This window comes from Taurulus bubalis, assembly GCF_910589615.1.
Source record: "Taurulus bubalis genome assembly, chromosome: 14".
NCBI lineage: Eukaryota > Metazoa > Chordata > Actinopteri > Perciformes > Cottidae > Taurulus > Taurulus bubalis.
The window spans coordinates 18,012,289-18,035,231 of record NC_136602.1 but is presented as its reverse complement, the minus strand read 5'-3'; the positions used below and the strand labels follow the sequence as shown (position 1 = coordinate 18,035,231).

Here is a 22,943-nt window from a genome sequence, read left to right as displayed (position 1 = left end):
ATGGTGATCGGACGAACGAGTGCGGTGGTGGTCGGGGCGTGTGGAGCCCTTTTCGTAGCATACTGTGTTTATTTCGACAGAAAGCGACGGAGTGACCCTCGCTTCAAGGAAAAGCTACGTGAACGTAAGTATGCTGAGCTGCAGGGACGAAGTCAGTGTTAGCTTAACGCAGCACTTTAGCTCCCATGTGCTAGAAACGAGTCAAGGACACAGACTTATTGCTATAGACAGCTATTTATATATATATATATATATATATATATATTATTACTCGCAGCGTAGAAAGCACGTTAACACGTTGCTTTTGACTTCATCTTCCTCGGCTTCGTCGCAGGATAGATAACGGATGGACGAGACGCGGTGGCTAAACTTGCAACCACGTGGTCCTCGAGACTTGTAACGTTACAACAGCAAACCTAACGCATCCGCACATTCTAAAGCCGCTTTTGTTTCGCAGGTAGAAGAAAGCAAAACGTTTCTAGTGAAGGGTCCGGAGTGGCAAGGGTAGGACAAATCTATTTCTGATTATCGTGTCTCGACGTGGGCTTAAATGTGCATACTTAACTTTTTTTTGTTTTGACTTTGAAGCTGCCTGACTTGAAGGACGCGGAAGCTGTTCAGAAATTCTTTTTGGAGGAGATCCAGCTGGGAGAGGAGCTCCTGGCTCAAGGTAAGCCACGTGTCTGCTCAGTTTCTCCATGCATAAAACACTTCACTTATGTGCACACTTACTAGTCACATCAAAGGGAGCACTGCAGCAAATAATGCATTCACGTGTGAATCATTCAGGAACACAACCTGTGCTGCAAGTCATGTCTCTTGCACTTTCACTCACATACTTATTGGTAGAAAGTTTCAACCAAGGAATGTCTAATGTCTCCAAACACTTTAAGCATCTATAATTGACCTATTTTAAAATGTCCCTACCCATGGACCCCATTTATTTCTTGTTTTCTAGCCCTTTTCTAATCCCTTTCTAATCCTGATTCCAGGTGACTTTGAGAAAGGTGTGGACCACCTGACCAATGCCATTGCAGTCTGCGGTCAACCTCAGCAGCTGCTTCAAGTGCTCCAGCAGACGCTGCCGCCTCCAGTCTTCCAAATGCTGCTCACCAAACTGCCCACCATAAGCCAGGTGAGAATTCTCAACATCCCCCATTAAAATCAAAGTGTGTGAGTGTAGTTTTTGTTTTGCAGAGCATCCTTAATAAACCCCCTGGTTGCCGTTTGTGGTCTCTGGGACAAGAAAGGGTGCAAGATCAATCTTAGAATCCAAAGCTGAGAGCCTTGCGTCAGTAGCTCTGGGTTATTTCACCTCTAAGACAGAAACACTATTAAAAAAAAAAAACAGCTGGTTATTAAATTCCTGTGTGTTTTGAGAGCATGTTTAGCCATTCTATAAGCTTTGCAGGGTTTTTTTCATAACCTCTGAAAAATGTGATCTGTTTTTTTCAGCGAATCATCAGCTCTCAGCCTTTAACAGAAGATGACGTTGAATGAATGTGTGAATTGGAAATCTAAAAGGTGAGGATCCCATTCCCCCCCCCCCCGACCCCACTGCAGAGCATCCTTAATAAACCCCCTGGTTGCCTTTTGTGGTCTCTGGGACAAGAAAGGGTGCAAGATCAATCTTAGAATCCAATGCCGAGAGCCTTGTGCCAGTAGCTCTTGGTTATTTCACCTCTAAGACAGAAATGCTAACATTACAAATAACTGGTCATGCGAGAAAGAAAGTTCTCCTGTTAAGCTATTCTATAATTTGTGCTTCGATACACTTTTGGGCACAACTGAAATGTATATTTTCTGTTTTTCAGAGAACAGTCAGCTGTTTAACAGAAGATGACATCGAATGCATGTGTGCGATTGCGGGTGAGATGGAAAACTGCTATTACTCAAGACCGTCCTGGTTATTTCAGACACTGATATCTGTGCACTTGTCTGGTGGCGACTGCAGTTGTTAGCCTGATGATAGCAGAGCTCGACCTTTGGACGTGAGGGGACAATGATTCCTCTCTGTTATGGCACTGAGGTTTAAAAAAAATGTTTCTGGGAGATGTTAAACACATTCCATCTTTCTAATCGCATTCTCATCTGTTCATTCTATTAATTTCTCAAATGGAATTTTGTGCTTTATTTGGAGGGGGTGTTGCTGAAATGTACTTAATAAAAAAACAAAGGTATGTAAATTATTTGTTGCATATCGCTGCACTGTTTAAACATGAAGTGTGTCTAAGAGTGCCTACACTAAGCAGAACATTTGTTTGTGGATTGTTGTCATGTTTTCAAAATAGTTTTTTCCAATGTCAGTAATATATTATTTTTTATATTCCAGTCTTATCACACCTGGAAATATTTTTATGTGTAAAATCCTACAATAAAAGATGAAAACACGCTTGTTGTTTCTGGGTTTCCTTTCTCCAGTAGATGGCAGTAGCAATGCACAGGAAAATGTAAAGCTCTTACAGTTTGACAATGTGGCCAGGTTTTACGCGCTGGAGATTAATTTTGATGAATGGAAATTATGTGCAGATATCGAGGATGAATATACTTCAAGATTCAATAAAAATACCACAGAATACAATATTGTATCAGAAAGACATTAAAGAAAACAGGAAGGTAATATAATACATTCTCATGGGATGCATACAGCTAACTATGTTAAATATAAGTGCGAAGAAAAAACTGACCTCCAACGTGTTAATGGTTGATTGACGGGTAATGAAATGCAGACGCTGCAGGAACATGGCTGAATGAGAGTGCAGTGTTTCTGTTTCCAACACATGAGCATGTGCGAGTACATTGAGCCGCAGTGTCTTTATTGTGAATGGCTCTATTGTGCGTGCAGGGGAGCGAAAGTGGAGCAGGTCGTAGGGGAAGGGAGTACGTCTGGTTTAAAGTGTGTCTCTTGGAAGACAAATGGAGCCGTAATTATTTTTATCCCTGTCTGCTGCTGCTGCTGTTTTTTTCTCTCCGGGCTCTGGCCAGAGAGCAGCCTGGAGGTTGCCAGGAAACAAGAGCAGGGGAAAATGGTTTTTCAACATTAGGAATGAAAATTGAACGGCGGCCCAGAAATGTCGAGTTAAGACTAAATAGTAGCCGGTGTTCCATTTTCCGTGAACTCATGTGCTGCTCACTCTGCAGTCTTTTCTTCAGCGCTCCTGCTTATTTTGCCGTTTGGTGGAAAAGGAGAAGCCTGTCGGGAGGCCTGCCGGGGCGTCTGGCACCGAGCACTGCAGAAGAAGGGACTCGTTGTTAATCTGTCCTTTGGGGCGGCAGAGGAGAAAAATAACTGTCTGTGTTTGGAGGTCGAGCTGGAGCTGTGGTCTGCTGCTGCTGGGGGTAGGAGCAGGTTCAGACCACGCCACACGCACACGTAGCCACCACTGGCCTGCTTCTGCAAAACAAACACTGCTGGACACGTACTTGTGTCCCCTGCAGGCTGGATGGAGCTGAGGGGTCAATATAGGACACCAGACCAGTACTGTGGAAGCGTGCCAACAGAAAATACACAAGGCAAAACCGCTCTTGACATAAGTTCAGAATGACGCAGCAAATCTTTTAGCTTATCGAAAACAAAGTCTGCCTCGATCCTGAGTAGAGATTTTATGCAATCCACGAGGCGTTCTTTTAATTTGTTGTACTTCTTTTGTTACTCCCCTGCTCTATTTGAGTCTACATGAATGGATTATGAGTCAGCGCTTCATATCTGATGAAGCCGACGGGGGAATAAAATAGAAATAAAGAAACTCCCTCTTGTTGTGCAGTAGGGGGAAGTGTTGCTCCAGGCTGTCTGTGTGCGTGCAGACGTCTCTGCTTTCCCACTGAAGGACAACTGAATGGAGGGAGTGGAGAGCAAAACAGTTCCAGTTGACAGCAATAACAATGGCGGTGCCTGCAGCACAGAGACCATGTGCTCGGGAGGGCTGGTTTTTCTTCTCTTTTTTTTAACAGTTTGTAATCCTTTTTCCTAATGTGCTCACGATGACAGATGCGGCCTGTTCCTTCATTACAGGCGCAGGAAATAACCTGTTATTGAAGGCAACATTAAAATCCCAGGATAAGGGCATAGGGGAGCAAAGCGGTCTGCCGTTGTAATTTGTTTGCATGGATTCCGATCGTATGTCAAATGTCGTATTGGGAATTTTATAATCGCTTTGAGCTCCACAACTCATTACTGGAGATCCCGTCAACAAATTATCCACAGCGGTAATTACCTTGGCTGTGTTATTCCAGTTTGTCAGCTTGAATGTCAAAGCTTGATTACTGCTCTGAAATACCGAGAGCCATACGTACACAGATTGGGTATCTGGCCGGTGGAGATGTCTGGTTATGTAGGAGCAGCTGTGTTTGGGAGTTTAAGGCCGCCAGAAATAACTCTGTTGTATGTGGTTGCTATGGCATCTTCACGTAGCTCTCTGCAAAGCTGGTGCACAATGGAGAGCGCTGCCTCCGAGCAGAACCCTCCCAGGAAGGTATTTGCTGTCCGTCGCCTTCTGATCACTCTAGTTGGAGGCGTCCACAGAGGCCCAGATATCCTCCTGCATTTGTGTTTTGGAACATGTGTTTTATTTCCTTCCCCCAGAGTCTGTGCCCCGCCGCTGATGTCATGGCTGCGGCGGCAGAGTCTGCAGCCTACTGTACGCTGTCACGGAGGATGGCCGGCTTTGGGGGGAGAAACATGAGACGTGTCCGTGCTTATGCCAGCAGCTATAATAAAGGCCGCCGCTCTCCTCTGCACTGCCACTTGTGTGCACGGCAGCAACACACGGGGTATTAATTACCCAGCACCTTCTCTGTGTCATTCACCAGCGAGGGAACCAAGGAGAAACATTTCCAAGGCAGGTCCTTAAAATAAAGCAGCACTGTACGTGCTCAGAGTATTAACTTCCACACAAATGACCCATTTTTCCATCTCAAAGGACTGGTGGAAACAAAAAAGGGAGGGGGGGGGGGGCAACAGTGGAGCCAATCACGTGAATCTAAAGCAGGCTACAAATCCTGGCGGATTTCTCTTCCTCTGTGTCTTATGTCAACTGTTTTTCCCATTTCTCAGCTGCTCTCAGTAACTCTGCTGCCCTTCCTCCACGCAGGTTTCTTCCCTCCTCCATGTGTAAACCCAGCCTGTCTGTTCAGCTCTGTTGTTTACATTCCCCGTGAGTGTGAGCTGCAGGGTGTGGACAGACGACCCCCCCAACACTCTCTAATGTCATCCCCTTCCAGCCTCCACCTATCTCCTCATCACTAGATTCCCGATAAGGCGGAAATTCAATAGCGCTGCTCCGCCCGAGAACAGTGAGTGCATCACGTGACCCCGTGGATTCCTGTTTACGTTGGGTGCTTTTCATATTTCCGTCTGAGCAACGAGCCTCTCTGGGAGCTGAGTCTGTCGTGAAGGGAGACAAAGAGGATAACAGCGGTGTTGCTGAGCGAGAGAAGAAGAAAGAAGAAGAAGAAAAATATCTCGCTCAGCATCAGTTCTCGTCCTGTCATCTGTCATCAGCATTATCTCTGCAATCTAGGCTAGCAGTGAAATTAAAAGAGGGAAGTGACACGTACACTGAACAGGAGGGTGAAGAAAGGGTTAACTAAGCAGACTGTGTGCACAGTTATTCCCCTCCTCTCTGATCTGCCTTCCTGTCTCACAGGCAGTGCAGTGGCTTTGAAAATCATGAGAGTCAGACAGGCTTGTTTTGCATACTGTAGGTCTCCTGCATTGACTTGTAGCAAATCCCTGCCCTCGGGAGGCATGTCAGAGGGGATTAATGGGAGGGCTGGGGCCTCACAGAGTTTCCCATTGTCGCAGCCCAGTCCTGCACTGTATTTTCATCCCGCAGAGTGAGAAAAGAGCGAGCAGGTGGGGTGGTGCTGGTGGAGGGCGGGAGCGAGGGTTAAGCAGCGGTGTTATTTCCCTCTGCCCTGATTCTTTTGAGCCGAGCCGAGGGGAGGGGAGGGGACGGGGGAGTGTAAATAATGCATTTGGAGCTGCGGGGTTCAGGGAGCTGGAGCTCGGTGCGGGGAAGGGAACGGTTGAGCGGCCATGCTGCTGCACAGGAAGCTGGATGCTGGAGGGGGAGGGGTGGGGGAGCAGAGGAAGAACTGTACGAGAACCTGCTGCGGTGCTCTGGGGAATGTGGGGCCTCCGCAAGAATGTGGCAATCCTCTACTTCCGCTTAGTGCTCTCTTGTTACCAAGACAAATAGTTTGCTGCTGCAGACTTCCATTAAGAATGCGATGAGAATAAATGTGTCCCACCCAGCCCACAACAGGCCTCGGGCTGGGTGGGATTCAAATGGTGTCTCAGGAGGAGCTGCGCTTGCGTCTTCCAGGTTGCGGGACAAGACGGTAGTCGGATCCACCTTAAATGAGTGTCCACATAGAGATCTAGACTGAAATGTTCTTTTTCCAGTCAGTTAGCTTTGCTCCGCATAAAGATTGGAAACAGGAAGAACCCGCTAGCCTGGCTCTGTTGGAAAGACAAAATCCACCTTCAGCACCTCTAAAAGTGTGTTCATACAGAAAGCCAAAGCAAATCTTCACCTTGCATCCTGTATTGCAGATTTGACTGCATTTGTGTTTATTAGATCTCGACCTCCGACTGCACTGGAACGCCATTCGTCTCTCTGTTTATTGAGCAGATTCCAACAAGCACATTTTTCACTCAAGTTAAACGCTTTCTTTCCATTGACTGTACGCGATCATATCGGCCTCTAGAATTTGCTTTAAGCTCACATTATGTGTGCTGTGTCTGTTGGCTGTTTCCAAATCTTGAGCCCCTGTTGCTGGGAGGCCAACTTTGGGGCGGAGCCTGGCTAGCTTCTTTATGCTAAGCTAACTGCTGCTGGCGGTAGATTCATGTTGGGCATACCGACATATATGGATCTTCTCATCGAACTCTCATTGGGAATGAAAATAATTTCATTTTCTCTTTTCTCTTCGTCTATGGCTCCCCTCCCTCCAGCGGGCCTCCATTCGAGTGCGATGAAACCGTTCGCTGGCACTATTATGCCCGTCAGCCCTCGATTTCTCCCCTTATCGCTCTGTGTCATATTCTGCTCACTCTCCCCTGGCGCTCCCTCGCCTTTTCTTCTTCTTCTTTTCTCCCACACCTGCTGGGTTTTTATGGCAACGATAAAGGGGAGCTTAACCTTGAAGCATGATAGAGCAACCCCAACTCCCACAACTACAATCTACTGAAAAACAATCTTCTGCTCTCTTTTACACGCATGTAACCTTGGTGTAACTTTAGTATTTTATCATCTTTTCTTGGGCTTGCAGAACTCTGTTGCCGTATCACCCGGCGCAGCTCCACAGCTACAACCCACTCGTTCACCCGAGAACTACAAAGTGCGTTTGGCGCCTTGCATCTTGTGTAACCAAGGTCTTTGAAGACTTTGGCTTTGAGCTCTGTGTCTCATCAATTCCCTACGCAAAGCTAAATTTGAATCTGAGGCGAGCACATAAGGGGGTAGCTTATCTGCCCCCACTCGTTTAATGTTATTCATTCATGCACACTATTTTTATGAAAGCCCGCGCATGCAGAACTATTTTACATTTGCCGTTGTTTACGTAACCCTTCTCCGTCTGCATATGGATGCACGCTTCGAGATGACAGTACAGTAACTTCTTAACTTGAGGGACAGGAAGCACTGGTTGCTTTTGTAGGATGTGTGAAAAGAGGAGGGTCTCTGCATACATTCAAAGGCATCGTTTGTAATATTCTGCAGTTTTTCTGCAAAAAAAATCTATCTGATCACGAGTCTGGCCAGTCGTTAGCCTTTCTGGGTCATGCTTTGATGCTAATTCACGTCTCGGCACGAGGGAGAGAGGAATGCAGAAAATGGAGCGAAGCAGATATCCCCACATTCCCAGTCTATAAGCGAGGCGCTCCATGAAGTGAGTGGTACTTATCACAGCAAATTCCTGACTTATTTGTCATCTGGGGCCTTGGATTTGTCTCATCAAATCTGCTTTTCTCAATGAACTGGCGAGGGAGATTACAGCTCATCGTCAGTGAGATAATAACGGCGAGTCGGGCTCCGGCTCAAATGAAAGTCCTCAAGAGGGTGACGCGGAGGATTGAGCCACGTCGTATACGCGGCATCTGATTCTCACGCCAGCTCTTCTTGTGTCCTTCTGGAAATATGATTCTCCTCTGCCCCCAATCCATTTGAAATACCAGTCGGCCTTGCAATTGTTCAGTGATCCTAAGCCGTGCGGCCACGCCGCTCTTTTCCATCCTTCGGCTTTTCTCTCACCGCCAAATCCTCTTCGAGGCGGAGATGATCCGCCATGCAGCTGAACTCACTATCGATACAAGACGAGAGCAGCAGCTGAAGAAACCGCTCGTTGTTCTGTTCTCTCCGTCCGATCACCTTACTTTACGTGGCATCGATTGGACCGTTCCCGCCATTTTCTTCCCCACTTCCCCTCTTTTATTGCAGCCCTCCGCACGCACTGTTGATTTATGTCAGCAGAGCGCCATGTGAGCTCACGGGCACGTATCCCCGCTTCGCTTTGAGATTCAGCTGAGCTACATCAATATCCCCCATCTGACCTATTTTACACGAAAGCCTTGATCTCCCTCCATGTTTGTTTTGAGTTATATTTGCAGCTACTGTGATGATTTGATATTATTGCCAAAAATATGAGTGATTCATGTTTGTTTTCCAACCGCACTACTACTTTTATTAGCATATAAAAGGCTTTTTTTTATATCCTTATCTAGTTTGAGGTATTTCTCGCCATAAATGATTTCACAGGGTAGACAAAGTCAATCAGAGCTGTGTTCTTTTAGTTTCTCCCAAAAAGCCTGCATTCCTGGACTTGATTTGAATTTAATGGCCTTGTAGATGATTAATGAATCAATTATTGGGTTCAGCATCTGATCTCTGGGCGGCTGCAGCGGCGACCACTGACAGCGTCTCAAATTGAAAGAAGCACAATCGTTGTGGAGACTCGCATGCTGCCAACTCGATGTGCTCCTGTAATTATAGACGCGTGAAATAATTAACAAACAACTCCGCCTGCGAGGGCCGCTACACGGCGGGTCGTGCGGGGTCAGCGGCGAGGGAACGGCGGTGGGCGGAGCTCGCAGACGATTGCACTTTGTCTGATCAGGACGGCAACACAGATTGAGTTAATCTTGTGGCGAGAAATGCACTGTGGGCTTTTAGCGCAGATGATGCTCAGTGAGAGGCCTTCGCTCTCGTCGAGCTCAGTGAAAGCACGTCCTCCCCCCACCACGCACACCCACACCCTATCCTCCTCCCCCCCTGCTCCATTCTTCCAGAGGGACAGCTTGTTGACATCCATTAGGAGGTTTCCCAGCATTGAGCCAGGCCAGGAAAGAGGGCTAATGATGTAATTCCCTAAGAGATGACATTAAAATGTCAAAGTGCCGCAGCTGACATCATCCATTTAGCGCACATTTTCCAATAATGCACATTTGTCTTCCTTTTCCCCCCTCAGCTTCCCTTCCTAGAAACTGGAGCTCCCCACCCATCCCAGTGCCTCCAGGCTCTACTTAGGTGTGCGGCCACACGACACGATGGAGGACAGACTGGAATAAGAGGCGATATCATCAAAGCGTGCCTTCCCCCACAGATGTAAACGCCCTGCTGCACAAAGCGGTGTTTTGAACAGGCTATATGTGTCGCGTTACATTTGTCTCCCCCTTCTTCTAAGCTTCAGCTGATGCTAATTCATCTTGTCTACACAACAAAGACCCCCGCGCCCTCATTCCTCCACCTCTTTCACAATCCCCGACCACATGTGGGAAATGTGCCTCTGGATGATTTTAAGGTTTGCTCTTTGCATTTATCCTGTGATCCAATCGCATTTTGATTGTGTTATGACGCGTGACAGAATGAAAAGAAGATCTCGTGCAAATGCATTTTTGACTGTGCCTTTCACGCCGGCCAACGAGCGCACACTGTTTTTCAGATTCATTGTGGAATCTGAATTATATTTCTAGGAGGGAGACTTGACAGCTCTCTATTCCTCAGCCCAGAGAGTGGGCCATAGCGGACGCTGGAAGGCAGAGAAAAGAGACGTGAACTGGAAGCAGAGGAGGAGGGCTGCGCCTCACTTAATAATGAATCAATTGATCCCCCCGCAGATGACGGATCAGGTTGCCATGACGACAGATGCAGTGTTACCCAGAGCGTGGAGGAGAGGTTTGTTTCCCAGATCCATACGCTGAAGGCTGTGACTGGATCTGGGCTGTAATTGTATGGTGACGCAAGACGTGACTAATAAAGGATGTGAAAACTGAAAATATTAAGAGGGGGATTGATGCAGAATCACTGTGCAGAATCAGCAACCATCACTTCCTGTTGTTCAACACCACATCTATTTTTCTCCTTTATTTTTTTACGCAGCTGTAAAGATGCTGCAGATGCATGAGATGATATTGGCAATCATTCCCACATAGATTATTCGGGGCGCTGCTTCTTTGACGGGCGTTACAGCACCGAGCGAGAGCTGAATACACACGCAGGCTCTGTTGTGCACGCAGCGGCGGCTTCCAAAAACCAATATGTTTACCGCGTCTACGTGTGTGTGCGTTGCGTTGCCAGGGCAACACGGCTGATGCTGGGTCCAGCTGGGACCACGTTGCCAAGTAACAGCTGAGTTATGAGAGCGGAGGACAGGAGTGTGGGCGTCAGGAGGAGGGAGGGTGTACGAGGACTTTGACAAAGACAGCGAGCGAAACCGACTGGAAGCACGAGGGGGGAATTATTATAAATAAAGAATAAAAACACGTTTATTGAGGTTAGGCTTCAGACTGAAAAGATGTTTTCCATCTCACTCTGTGCCTTCCTGCCAGATAATATTAATACTTCTGCGCATAAAAAAGCAGCTCTAGTCTCTGGAAAAGACACAAACAATGTAAGTGATGTGCCCCATACTAAACAGCAGCAGCTCTGAATATCCCTTTTAAGAACAGAACATTGGAGTAATGAGTGTAGTCCATGTGCGTGTCTGTACAGAGGGCTGGCTGCACCGACCCTAACATGACCACACAGAGGGCGTGCGGCCCGCAATGACTCACGAGCGGGCAGGAATATCGGACCGCGTCCAGCTCCAAAGCCCTCAGCTGTAAATGATGGCGTGTCCTTGTGGTTCAGGCACGGAGCTGCGGCCAGCGACCCGTTGTTGAGTCAGCAAAGGTTTGGCGAAGGGACCGATGACGTTTACGCCGAACTCACGTCTGAGTTCAGGCTCATGGGTGCACTGTGGAGATGAAGAGGCCGTCTGGGCCATTTGGATCTTTCAAAATAAGGCGACACAGACAAAACCCCACCCGTGTGTGTGAGATGATTAAAAATGACAGAGGGCGGTATGTTCTACCCCTCTGACCTGCTCACTCATCTCATCTCGACCCGACCTTGAGTCCGCCTCCAACGCCTTCCTCTTACCCACAACATGATTATGCAGTTTTTCCTGTCATATCAGTGTTGTCTCTTCTGGCTCCAAATGCTTTTGTTCGCGCTCACACATTTTTCTGTCTTCCCCCGACTGAGCAGTCTGATTTGTTGCCTTGGAAACTGATGGTGAAGTGCCTTGGTGCTTCGTTTGGGACTAATTGTCATCCCCAAACAAACACGCATGCTCTGAGACTCGCGGCTGAAATCACAGCATTTGTCGCCCTTCTTTGTTACATTATTCCCATGCTCCAGTGCTTCTCAACAATAAACCTCCGACACAAAGGCCCGCCCCGAAATCCTGCGCAGGAATGAGTGAAAAAGCTGAAAACAACGAACTCCACAAAACAAAACAGCGATTGAACCTGGAGATGTTCCCAACGCCACTTGATCCAAATATGCTTGATGAATTCTCAGCCTGGGAAATGTGAAATTGGACGCTCGGTCTGCCACACGCAGTCCTGGGATAAAGGTCACGTTAACTGACATCAAAGATCAGAGGACGGCGTGTCTTTCCGCATTTGTGCGGTTCAGGAATTACAGGTGGCGACAGGGTGAACCAGAAAAACAAAAACAATGGAGCCAACGTGGCCCCATCTTTATATAACAGAGCTTGCCTGTGGCGATTGTGCAATGCGGTGCAGTTGTCTGGGCTGATGTAAACAGAGCCTCGGTGCCTCTGGAGGCTCAGCCATGTGCCTTGATGCAGCAGTTATGGGCACATGCCCTACTTTCATAAATCAGAGTTGGAAAAAAAGGAAACAGCGTGAAGGGAGAGGAGGAGGAGGAGGGGAGAGGGGATGCTGTGAGTAGGAGAGGGAGGGAGAAAGAGAGTTTTAGAGGGAGGTGGGTGGGGGGGTGAACAAGGCTCATATTGATGTTCCAAACACAGCTGCAGGCATCAGCTGACTAGCTGGCCTGGAAGAAGCCCCGAGCTCTGCCTCCTGCCTTTATCAGCTTACACTGTGACCTTTCTCTCTCTACTGGAATAGATTCCCCCCACCACAACCCCCCCTCCATATCTGGCCCTTCACCACGCTGTCCACACTGCCTCGACGAGTCCGGGCCCCGTCTGTCCTCTCTGACATCGGACTTCTGCCGGGTATTTTTTGTATCTGCATGCCTCCAGAAGCACTAGCTCACTTTTCGGCGCATCAGCACTTTCATTTGTCTCACATGGCTCGGTTTCCAAGCCTCTCCCCACGCTCTTACACAACGCACCATGAGGTCACCGTTACTCCTCACGTCCGCACCCGAGGATAAAGACAGAGGAATGATGAAGGGCTCGGTTACTTTGCAAATACATGTCGGACCAGCTGATTGGATTGTTGGGCAATGTGCAGTCCTCTGGTGTCAGATGTCTGTTCCTAGAAACAAAGACAGGGAGCGAGAAGGATTTGGACACTATGCTTAAGCTGTCAACTTAGTTTTGGACATATTTAGTGAACCTGAAGTTAGGAACAGTTGAGGGTGAGTTTGAAGCAGCAGCTGTCGTCGAGACTCGGTCCCCGAGAGGCAATAATCAGCAGAGGTAACTGTCAATCACAGGTCTGCAGGCCTCATGGGCTTTTTCTCGGAAAGACGCCCCCTCCCCACACACACACACACACACACACACACACACACACACACACACACACACACCTCCCCACCTCCCCTTGATGACGCTCCTCAAGTGTTACTGGGTAGTGTTTCTATGGGAGCTGTCCACCCCCACACACACAGCAGCGCCTTCCTCCCCTCCCAACTGTTTGGAGGAAACACTCATCCTTCTCTGGAGATGTCGCTCGCGGCGGCTCATGCACTCATAAATCCTGGGCTCCTTTCTGGGAAATGAAGGGCTTGAAAGATACAAACATACACGCCACTGGGAGCGAGGAAAGAGAAGGGAAAGGGGGGGGACTCAAAACACAGCGTGCCAAGTATATCTCCAACTCCGTTTTGACAGTGAAGAGGTTGGATTGAGTGTCTGCCCCCTGTGGGAGGCAAATAAGGAGCATATTCTGCGCTTCCTTGGTTACTGTGTGAGAATCTGAAACACTGCGGTGTCTAGGCAGACCTCAGCGATACCAAAAACATCACAGGAATGAGAAGTGTTTAGCGGTGAAGGACAAAGATGGGTGGATGGAGCAAATAAGAGGGAAGGCGAGAGAAAGAATAGAAGCGTTTAAAGGCGGCCATCGCCAGCTTCAAATGTCAGTCAGCTCCCGGGTATACAATGGAACGCAGCTGCTGCTGAGCTTTGAACCGCAGCTGTCTGTCTCTTGTTGGCAGTGCTTGAGTGTACATGTGGTCACGGGTTGTGTTTATACACAGGGCCGCTATAAAATAATATAGGAAGATTAGTGTGTACGATATTCCACTGTAAGAGGGTGGATCGAGGTCACGGGGAGTTGCAGAGAGACACACGAGTAGGTGGCAAGTATGTCAGATGTTCCTGATTTAGAAACCCTCAAGCAAGAGGAAGAGATGAGGAGGGGCGGGGGTGGCAAAGGGCAGCGCTCGGCCTGGAGGGGGCTGTAATGGTTTGGGGCTGAGGGTCAAAGAGGGGGAGGGCGGTGAAGGACACGGCTGCGAAGGACATTTCGCTCCAAGAAAACATTCTCATCCAATTGAGGGTTCAGGGACGAAAGAGATGAAATCCGCCCGCTTCCCCGGGCGGGCGGGTTCGTGACTGAACCGGCCGCAGTGTCCGTCACGCCTGAAAAACCCCTTCAAGTGCCTCATTATCGTGTGCGGTGTCGTCTGTGGATCATCGGAGAACATCTCATCCTCGTCTCGGCTGCTTTTTGATCATCATCCAGACAATGCGCCATTAGGCCTGGCCTGATTTTCTAAAGCACAGCTCAATTACTCAAGGGGAGGTTCATTAGCATATCAGAAAGCACAGGCGTGACTCTGCAAATAAAAGAACACATTAGATCAGCCCCACAATATGTTTCAATTATTCATATAATGTAAGAGCGAGCAGATAGAAGCGAATCACACCTTGATTTGCATTCAGCTGAGGAAATTAACATTTCTTGAGCTCTCACTCGAACACACCAGCTCACATTTTGGAAGCTTTACTGGAGCCGGCGGTGTGTGTGTGCACGTGCGTGTGTGTGTGTCCGTCGGCTTTGTTGCACACAAGGCAACTAAGTAGCCTGACAATACGCCTTAGCGTCAATATGCCTTAAATGTCACTTTTAACGCTACACCGTTTTGTCACAGTAGTTAAGAGTGCCACCCTGAGTGCCTAGTCAGCGCCGGCTCAACTACACAATGCAGGGCTCCTCAATTATTCATAAGAGGGAAAACACACACATGTGGTCTTTCTCTGTGTGTGTGTGTGTGTGTGTGTGTGTGTGTGTGTGTGTGTGTGTGTGTGTGTGTGTGTGTGTGTCTGGAGACAGATGATAGCATTCCCCACAACTGATGCTTCTTGTTGTGGCATTTTAGCGCAACAGGAGCGATGAAATAGCACACAGCTCAACAATGAAAATGTCAGTCAGCGCCATTCATCCTGTAAACGCCATCAACGGCCATCACCATCCGCCACGATGATAAATGAAGGCGCCTCGCCGCCTGTGTGGACCAGATGAGTCAGCAGTATGTTACAGCAATTTGGATGGAGGAGAGGAGCCAGAATATGATCGACTCTCCTGGTTTTGAGCTTTGCGTGCAGCGAGGTTAAAACATTGTACGCTTCAGCTGAAGCAGAGAAGGAGTTCCCTGAATAATATATCAGCTCTTTGATTCAACCTCTGTCTCACTATATTATTATTTTTTTCTATGCATGAGTAAATTCCGATGCGTGCTTGTCTGCGTGCTCGACTGTCTGCTGCAGTGCAGGGCTCTGCGTCTCTGAGCTGTTGCCGTACATGAAGAATGTGTGGATATGTGTGTGTGTGTGCGTGTGTCAGCCGCTGACTTTGTGTTCATTCCACGGTAAATTGATCTGGCTGCTCACTAGACTGGATGGAAAAGGGCCCGGGGCGAGAAGTGCACACTGCATCAGCAGATGGGAGAGCCCACTATGTTGCCATCACATGGCATTCCTCCTCACTGGGCATGCTCAGTGGGCCACGCCCCACACACACACACGCACACACACACACACACACACACTCACACACCGCCGCCCCCTTCCTGCCAGGGCCTGTTTGAACCAGTCAGTCGGAGGTGGCGGTGGCGCTCTCTCTTGTTTCTCATCTGACCTTCAAAGCCAGGCGTGTGGGACAGTAGGTTGACGGGGGAGGGAGGGAGGGAAGAAGGAGGGAGGGAGGAGGGGGTGTTTTTCTAAAAGCTCTTTGGGCAGCAGGGCTGATATGTCACTCATTATTTCCACTCTGTGCCCTCTGAGAAGCATGCAACAGCCTAGCGCTGTGCACGCAGAGCTGGCTGCACAACACTTAGCTATCAACATGAGATAACAGAATTCGTCGTAATCAGCGGATGCTATTAACTCCTGTCGGAGACGGCTCTTAATTACGTGTATCCGCTTGACATTATCTGACACAACACACAAATTTTTGAGCCGATGTAAAAAAGGGAACTTGTGTGGTGTTTACCCAAAAAGGGTGAATTACAAGGAAGTGAAATCATTGTAGTCATTGTGTGTGCTTCACTTGCGTAATACAGAAGTTGTGCAACCTGATAAAAAAAAAATATATAAATGGGAATGAATTGAACAATCCTTTTCTGAAAAGGTGCAATTCAAATGCAGGAGCTTGGTCTCTGAATGCACATCAGCAGTCTGAAGTGGATCTCATTCACACTGTTCCAGTTTAACAAAGTGCATTCAAACATGTAATATAGGAAACCACAAAATGAATATGGTATTGCAGCTTATGAGTGGCATAATGTTGTGATCTCCTGCCCTTATTGTTACAGAGACACGTCATCGCCATTATCATCGCACACTGCCTGCTGACGATGCAGAGAGCTGAATCACAGTAGAATTCCTCCATGAGTCACACGGCACAGACAGAAAGACCTTTTATTTTCTTCGGCTAAATCCGTCAGTCTTCTACACATGCTCTCTTTGTCTTGCCACCGCATTCTGCTCATCTCTGGTCCTTCCGTCTTTGTCTGATTCGCACGGCCGGCTTCCTGTTTATGTCAGGCGAGCATCAAGCCAATCAGCTGTGAAGGCTGTGATCCTCCTCGCAGCTATTTACTACCCTGTGGTCTGTTTAAAAAAAGACTGAAAGCGAGCTATGCTTGGTGCAGGCTGCTGAGTAAGCAGACACGCAAAGCTCCAATCAGAGTCCACAACTGACCTAACATACGTCTTTGCACTTCTGCTTGTATATGCATGTGTGTTGTTGTTGTTTTTTTTACTTTCTGAAATGCACTGCGCACTTGGTGAAGTATTCATTTATTTGCTTATGGTGTTTCTCAAAGCGCAGCAGGATCTGCACGCTGTCATTTTTTTCCATTGCCGCTGTGGACTGGAATGTGCTGCTTTGCAAGTTTTGAAGATAACAAAGCAGCATGAGGCGGTTGCGTGTAAACTTTGGATGAGGTCACGGTCCGTCAACACAGCACGCAGTGACATGAAAGGGGATTTTGTTCTGGATTCTCCCCCGGTGGTGTCATACCTTCGCTCTGTTTTTCCTGTTTGCTCCGTGCACAATTTTCAGATCACAATTGCAGGTTATCAAAACTGCGAGCCTGAAGCTAACGTCTGTTATTATATGGTTGGAGGAAAATGCAGACTGCATTTGGAAACAACAAGAATAGACAGTAGAGTGTGCAAAGGCCTTTTCACGAGTCCCGCCAGTTCACAGCGTACTATAAAAGGACAGGGAGAAAAATATAATCGGGGCTTTGCCGGGGCATTTGAGTTCACTAAAGGCATTACATGAGTGCTAATGCCTGATTCAACACCGGCTCTGGCAAACATGCCTGACATTCAGTGTTTACACCCCTCAATGAAAGCTGCTAGTCAGGCTGTCTGAAAGCTCGGCCTGGAATTAGACTCAGGAAGTCATGAGATTTCCAGGTGGCTTTCCTAGAATTGTTAAGCAGGGGTTTTTCAAAGCTGTGCCAACACACATTAAACTGAATACTCTATTCTGTAAAGAACTACACCGATGCGTTTCCTGTGCTAACGTTGAAAATTGCTAATTACTAAATCACAAACACTGCACCACTTTTCAAAATCCGGCCCCACTGAGCGCATGAATAAACCTCCTCTCAAGTTCTTCTACCCGTTCACTGGGAAATTATACACGGGACACAGAAACCTGTGAATAATGAATCTGTGCTGAACTCCTGCTGAACCCTCTGCACCCGCACCGAGCCAGAGATCAGCACATGACGTTGAACACCCTCGTGCACCCAGTGACCTCTGCAAGGCTTCGAACATAAGAGGCAAATGGAGGCCATGGAGTATTGCATCTGTGTGAATGATTACACTGAGGCGCACCTGGCTGCAGTTAGAGAGAGGACTTCTCCTTTGATAAGCCTGACGACTGTTGGGAGGTGGCTGAGGATGCAGCCAGCCAAAAGTGGAAAGATAAATACACAACTGCCGACCAACTGGAGCCGTTAAAGCTCCCGCCCTTTTGGCAGCTAAAGTCTGTGTGTGTGCGTGTGTGTATAAGCGGTTCAATGTTTAACCCTTATGTCAACAGAGTGCATGTGTCACAACAGCATTCCTGTGAGCCGCTAGCCTTGTGACAGAGTGGTTTCATAATGGGAGCCATGCTCTGACCGCCCCGCGCACATTGTTTAGTGGCAGGAGGAAGCAGCTTTTGTCTCGGTGGAGGATGACTTGCAGACCAACGAGTTTCGTGTTGCTGCATGTTGTGTGTTAATGAGCGTAGGGGCGAGGCGGTGGACGGCCGGGTTAACTCGTTCAAACAGCACACGCGGCGTCCTGTTTACCCAGAATGAGCCTCTCCTCTTCCCCCTCGCTGTAAATGGTTAACTTGGCGAGGATCATGTGAGAGTGCTGCAGTTACATGGGAGGTGAACTTTGCTTGTCTTGTCGTTGGGCAACGACATTTTTTTCCGATGAGAGCGCTTTTTTCTCCTTCCCATCAGGAGAGGAGAAAGCAGAAGAATGAAGGCTGGAATGAGGTCTCTGCAAAGTTGTTTGTTGATGAGCAAAGTAGATATGTACGTGTGAAAATAGGAGTCTTGTATGAGGAGGGGGTGGTGTTTTGTCCTTCAGGGCAACCCTGGGTGTAGCCAGACGTGTCAGTCAGTGGGAAACCATTTCCGCATCAAGGCCGTCTGGCTCCTCCCTGCCATTGTGTGGCAACGCGCTGTAGGTGAACTTTATCCCTCTTTGTTCAGCGAGAGCTTTCAAGTGATTCGCATAGAGCAAGGTCAAGTTACACATCTGTGAGCCGGCTGAACAATGTGGATCACATCCACTCACCATGAGGAGAGGGAAACGTAAGTACAATCTCTCGTATGCTAAAACTGTTTGGAAAACGGCCTCTGTCCAAACCTGTATGTCAACTGTGTAAAGCACCCAGTGTTACATTACCATCACCAACTGAGAGCACACAGATAGCATTCACCACACCCATGCAGCTCCACGTGACCTTTAGACAAGCGGGTTTTTCTGCGAACACATGGCGTAAGACGGCTCTCTATCAGCAGCGAGCTCGTAGTCGTTACAAATTTGCACAATACAAACACGCGGGTTCATATCACCTCCGGCTTATCAGGCTCCTTCAAGGACACTGAACTTTCCCACAGTGCTGCCTTCGCTATTGGGACTTAACTATTGCGTCAAGGCTATGCTATTCATCCCATGTGCTTCCCACAGTATTACTGTGGCTGAGCCGGTTGTGGTGACTATGACTGGACTATCCCCTATGTGCCTGTTAGGAGTAATAAAACGCATGACAACATCTTTCATATTTGCTGCAAAACCGGTTTGTCACAAATCGCTTGAGGGCATGTGATCTAAGGTTAAAAAAATAAATAAAGGCTGTCATCACTTTCATTTCCATAAAAAAACACATGGGATGGAATTATTTAAACGTGTCTTGAAGGATACTTCCAGGTTCATATCAACTCAAAACTGTATTTCTGTAGATTTGGCCAACATTCTCATCAGTAATAATATTGTATTGTAAAGTTCTAAACTAACAAATAATTAACTAAAATGCAACCTACTCATAAACTATGTTGTAAGTGTAATGTTGTTCTCTTTTTATTAATGGTGTCTCGCCTCACTTGAGTGACTAGCTAACGTTACTGTAAGGTAGTAACAGTTTACAAAGTCAGCAAACAGCCGTGCCTCTGTCGGCAATGTATCCATCTTTGGTGTTGAATCCAATTGCTTCGCATTACTTCTCAGACACTTTGTTGTGATTAGCCATCTGTTCAGCATGGCTCGCTAGTTTTCTTTCCATCTTGCGTTAGCAAAGACAACAATAGCCTCATTTACTTATAGGGCAGCCAGATTGAAGAAAAATAAAAGGCGAATGGGAATATTATTACCCCAACTGTTGCTTGTGAACATCCATCACAGTTTACAGGCCGGGTTCTTGATTGACCTTTCATACCCATGCATACGAGTGTTCCTGTTTGGCGGCTGAAGGAGATCATAACCGACATCATCGGTACGCTCACGTTGGATTTTACCGGCAAATAAAGTCCTACAGATAAAAACAACCGATCCGACTGCTCTTTTCTTGCCTTGTCAGATTTTGTTGTTGCTACGTTGCCATGTTCCAGATTTAAGCAATTCATTTTGTGAGGAAAATATTATCACAACAGATAAAAAGTCAAGGACAAGTTCCCTATCTCGCAATGTTAACAAAAGTGAAGAATCATTTGCGTGTCCGCCCTGTGATTCCGGATTCGTGCCAAAATGTAATGGGTCCGTCCTTGGCCCATGCTACACCCTTCCACCGAGTGTCAAAATAAAAAATCGGGCCTGTTGTTTTTTCCTGTAATTCCTGCTGACAAACACACAAAGAAGCAAACCGGACTGAAAACCCAACCTCAGGTTACCAAAGGTAATTAATGGCCAAAGCTACACAAATAACACTCAAGTTATCATACACTGTGATTATCCTCCGCGAATTCACACGCACACGGTTGCACTCGTTGTTCCTCCTCTACTTTCTAATCCAGCTCCTAGCGGCGAGCTGTTTTCTGAGACGAGGCTTTGATGTGGATGAGGGAGGTGAGGCGTTGTGTGCCCAGATGCCCAGACACTGTGGTTAAGGGGGCTTTATCACAGACAGGAGGACAGCACTCATCTTCTGCCCTCCCATCTCTCACCGCGGCGGGAGGCTGAATGTGACAACCGATGCTGCCCAGCTGCTCAGGGGCCAAGCCCGCGAAACCACAGGCAGATAATGAATGCCACACCATCGTGACAACTTGCACTTTTATGGATAGGGGAGGAAGGACATTTCTGGCACGGACGCTCGCAGCACATGATGAAACATCCTCCATAAACCACCAGACAATCAAAGGGAAGGCAGGGAAGCATCTGTGGGAACGGAACCGCGGCTGATTTATGACCACGACCAAAAAAGGGCTGTTTCCAAGTAAATGTGTTTAGAATTTAATTGTGGGAAAACTGAAGAGAGATCGCTTTCCATGTGCAACCACAACATATGTAAACAATGCATCACAGGCGCATTTCCCCGTGATCTTCCCTACTTTCCCGAGCTGGATAAGCTACGTGCAATCTATGAACAATTTCCCCCACAATTACGAGACTCGAGGTTTCCCAATTGGGTCAGTATTTGCTATTCTTGGTTTCCTTTGCTCTCACAGCCATGTTATTTTGTTTTCTATACATCACAGGAATTACTCTGCATACCCTTCTGCTTTCAAGGCAAATGTTACTGGAACAGGAGCAGCTTTGATCTTCTTCCAATCCATGCCTGAAATATCTTCTAAATAAAGGAGTAATAAATATGCATGTTCGCACATATTTTTAGGTATTATTCACCAGGGTTTTATCCAACTCTCTGACTGAATAAATACATGCAAAGAGGTAAATAAAAATCACATGGGTTTTCAAACTATTGACAGAAAAGGCAGCAATGTGAAAATAACGCCAGCCAGTGAATTATACGACACCCGGGTGCTCTGCTGTGCCGGGGAATGTCAGAGTCCATTTTCTAGCATGGCTGCTCAAAAATAGACAGGAGCTCCGGTAATAAATAAGGCCACTTTGGGAAAGTTTTTATTTGGCTCAGAGGAAGAGGTTACATAACACACATGAAATACACCTCTTATTTTTCTTGGCTCAAAAAGAAGTAGAAGAAAAAAAGAAAGAAATGTAACCTTTGTCAAGAAACGAGGCTGCAGGAAAAAAGCTATGTGTCCAAATATAAACGTTCTTGTAATGCATATAAACACATTTAGGCACCGACTGCACATACATATTCATACCGCTGTACTGTGAAGGTCCTCATAATGAAGTTGGATGTGTCCCTCGGGGGGTTTGCGTAAGGATCTATCAAGGTGTAAGAACAAACCAGCCGTGCAGAAACGAGTGCAGTGCTACTGTACAGCCCTTTTATATATGTGTGTTTACTTGTACGTCTATCTTTGTGAGGACTAGTTTGAGTTGTAGACCTTCAGAGCGAGGACTTTTATGGAAAGTGAGGACATTCGTGTGTGGTTGGTGTCAGGCATTTAGTTGTGATGGTTACAGCTAGGTTGAGGGGGGAGGGACTGCCGTGCCTCACAAAGATAGTACAGGGATGTGTGTATGTGTGTGTACAGCAGAATGACATTTTGTCTGAGTTGGTCACAAAGCTGGAATGATTGCACAGCTCAGCTCACTAAGCAAAACATAACAACCATGAGTCAGGGGTGAAACTGCCTTTTAAGGGCAATAAGTGAGAACTATTTAAATATGCAGGTATTACTTATTCCAACAGTAGCGTGTGAATGGGCCCACACAATCTCAAATACGGGTTCAACCAGTTCTAACGATGTGCTGATTTTGCAACAGGAGGCCGGGGGAAGTTTGTTTACATCAATGTCTGTTGGGTCTGAAAATATTTCGGGGGTTTCCACTGGACGGGAAGCTATGTCGTCAGCTCACAATGCAAGCTAGCTTACTTAGGCATTTCAGAAGCAAAGTTCAGGTCTTTCTGTTCCTGTTTGCCAAAGCTCTGAAACTACCTTTTGTTTAAAAATGGATGTGAAAACAATGTTCATTTACATTTTTCTGTGGGGATTATTTCCTCCCCTCTCCCCTCTGCTATTTACTGAGTCGTCTGTCCCCCGACGAGCTCGCCAGATTAAGGGGATATGTTACCATCTTGTTTTTTTTCTAAATGGATACACATGTGGCACATCTGGGTCCAAGCCTGACTCATTACTCACTTTTTTATGTTCCTTTCTCTGCAGCCATGGCAACTGCTGCATGTTTGGCAGAAAGCTTTTGAAGGCAGTGGAAAAAAAGAGAGAGAGAGAGAGAGAGAGAGAGAGAGCCTAGGGAGGGAGCATAAAGGGAGAGTGTGAAAGGGAGGGAGGGAGAGCGAGCAAGCTCTCAGTAGTTGGCCTACATCCAGTGTAATCATGCCATGG

At 47.2% G+C, this 22,943-nt stretch overlaps 1 protein-coding gene across 1 annotated transcript; it reads left to right on the top strand.

Annotated features, from left to right (window-relative positions):
• tomm20a (translocase of outer mitochondrial membrane 20) lies at positions 1–2,385 on the top strand (the record flags this gene model as incomplete). Its single annotated transcript, XM_079230024.1, has 6 exons — positions 1–124; positions 458–504; positions 589–670; positions 993–1,135; positions 1,456–1,524; positions 1,815–2,385. 5 exons carry the CDS (start codon positions 1–3, stop codon positions 1,498–1,500), a joined length of 441 nt encoding a protein of 146 aa, XP_079086150.1. The 3' UTR covers positions 1,501–1,524; positions 1,815–2,385.
• Between the last annotated feature and the right edge of the window lie 20,558 nt (positions 2,386–22,943).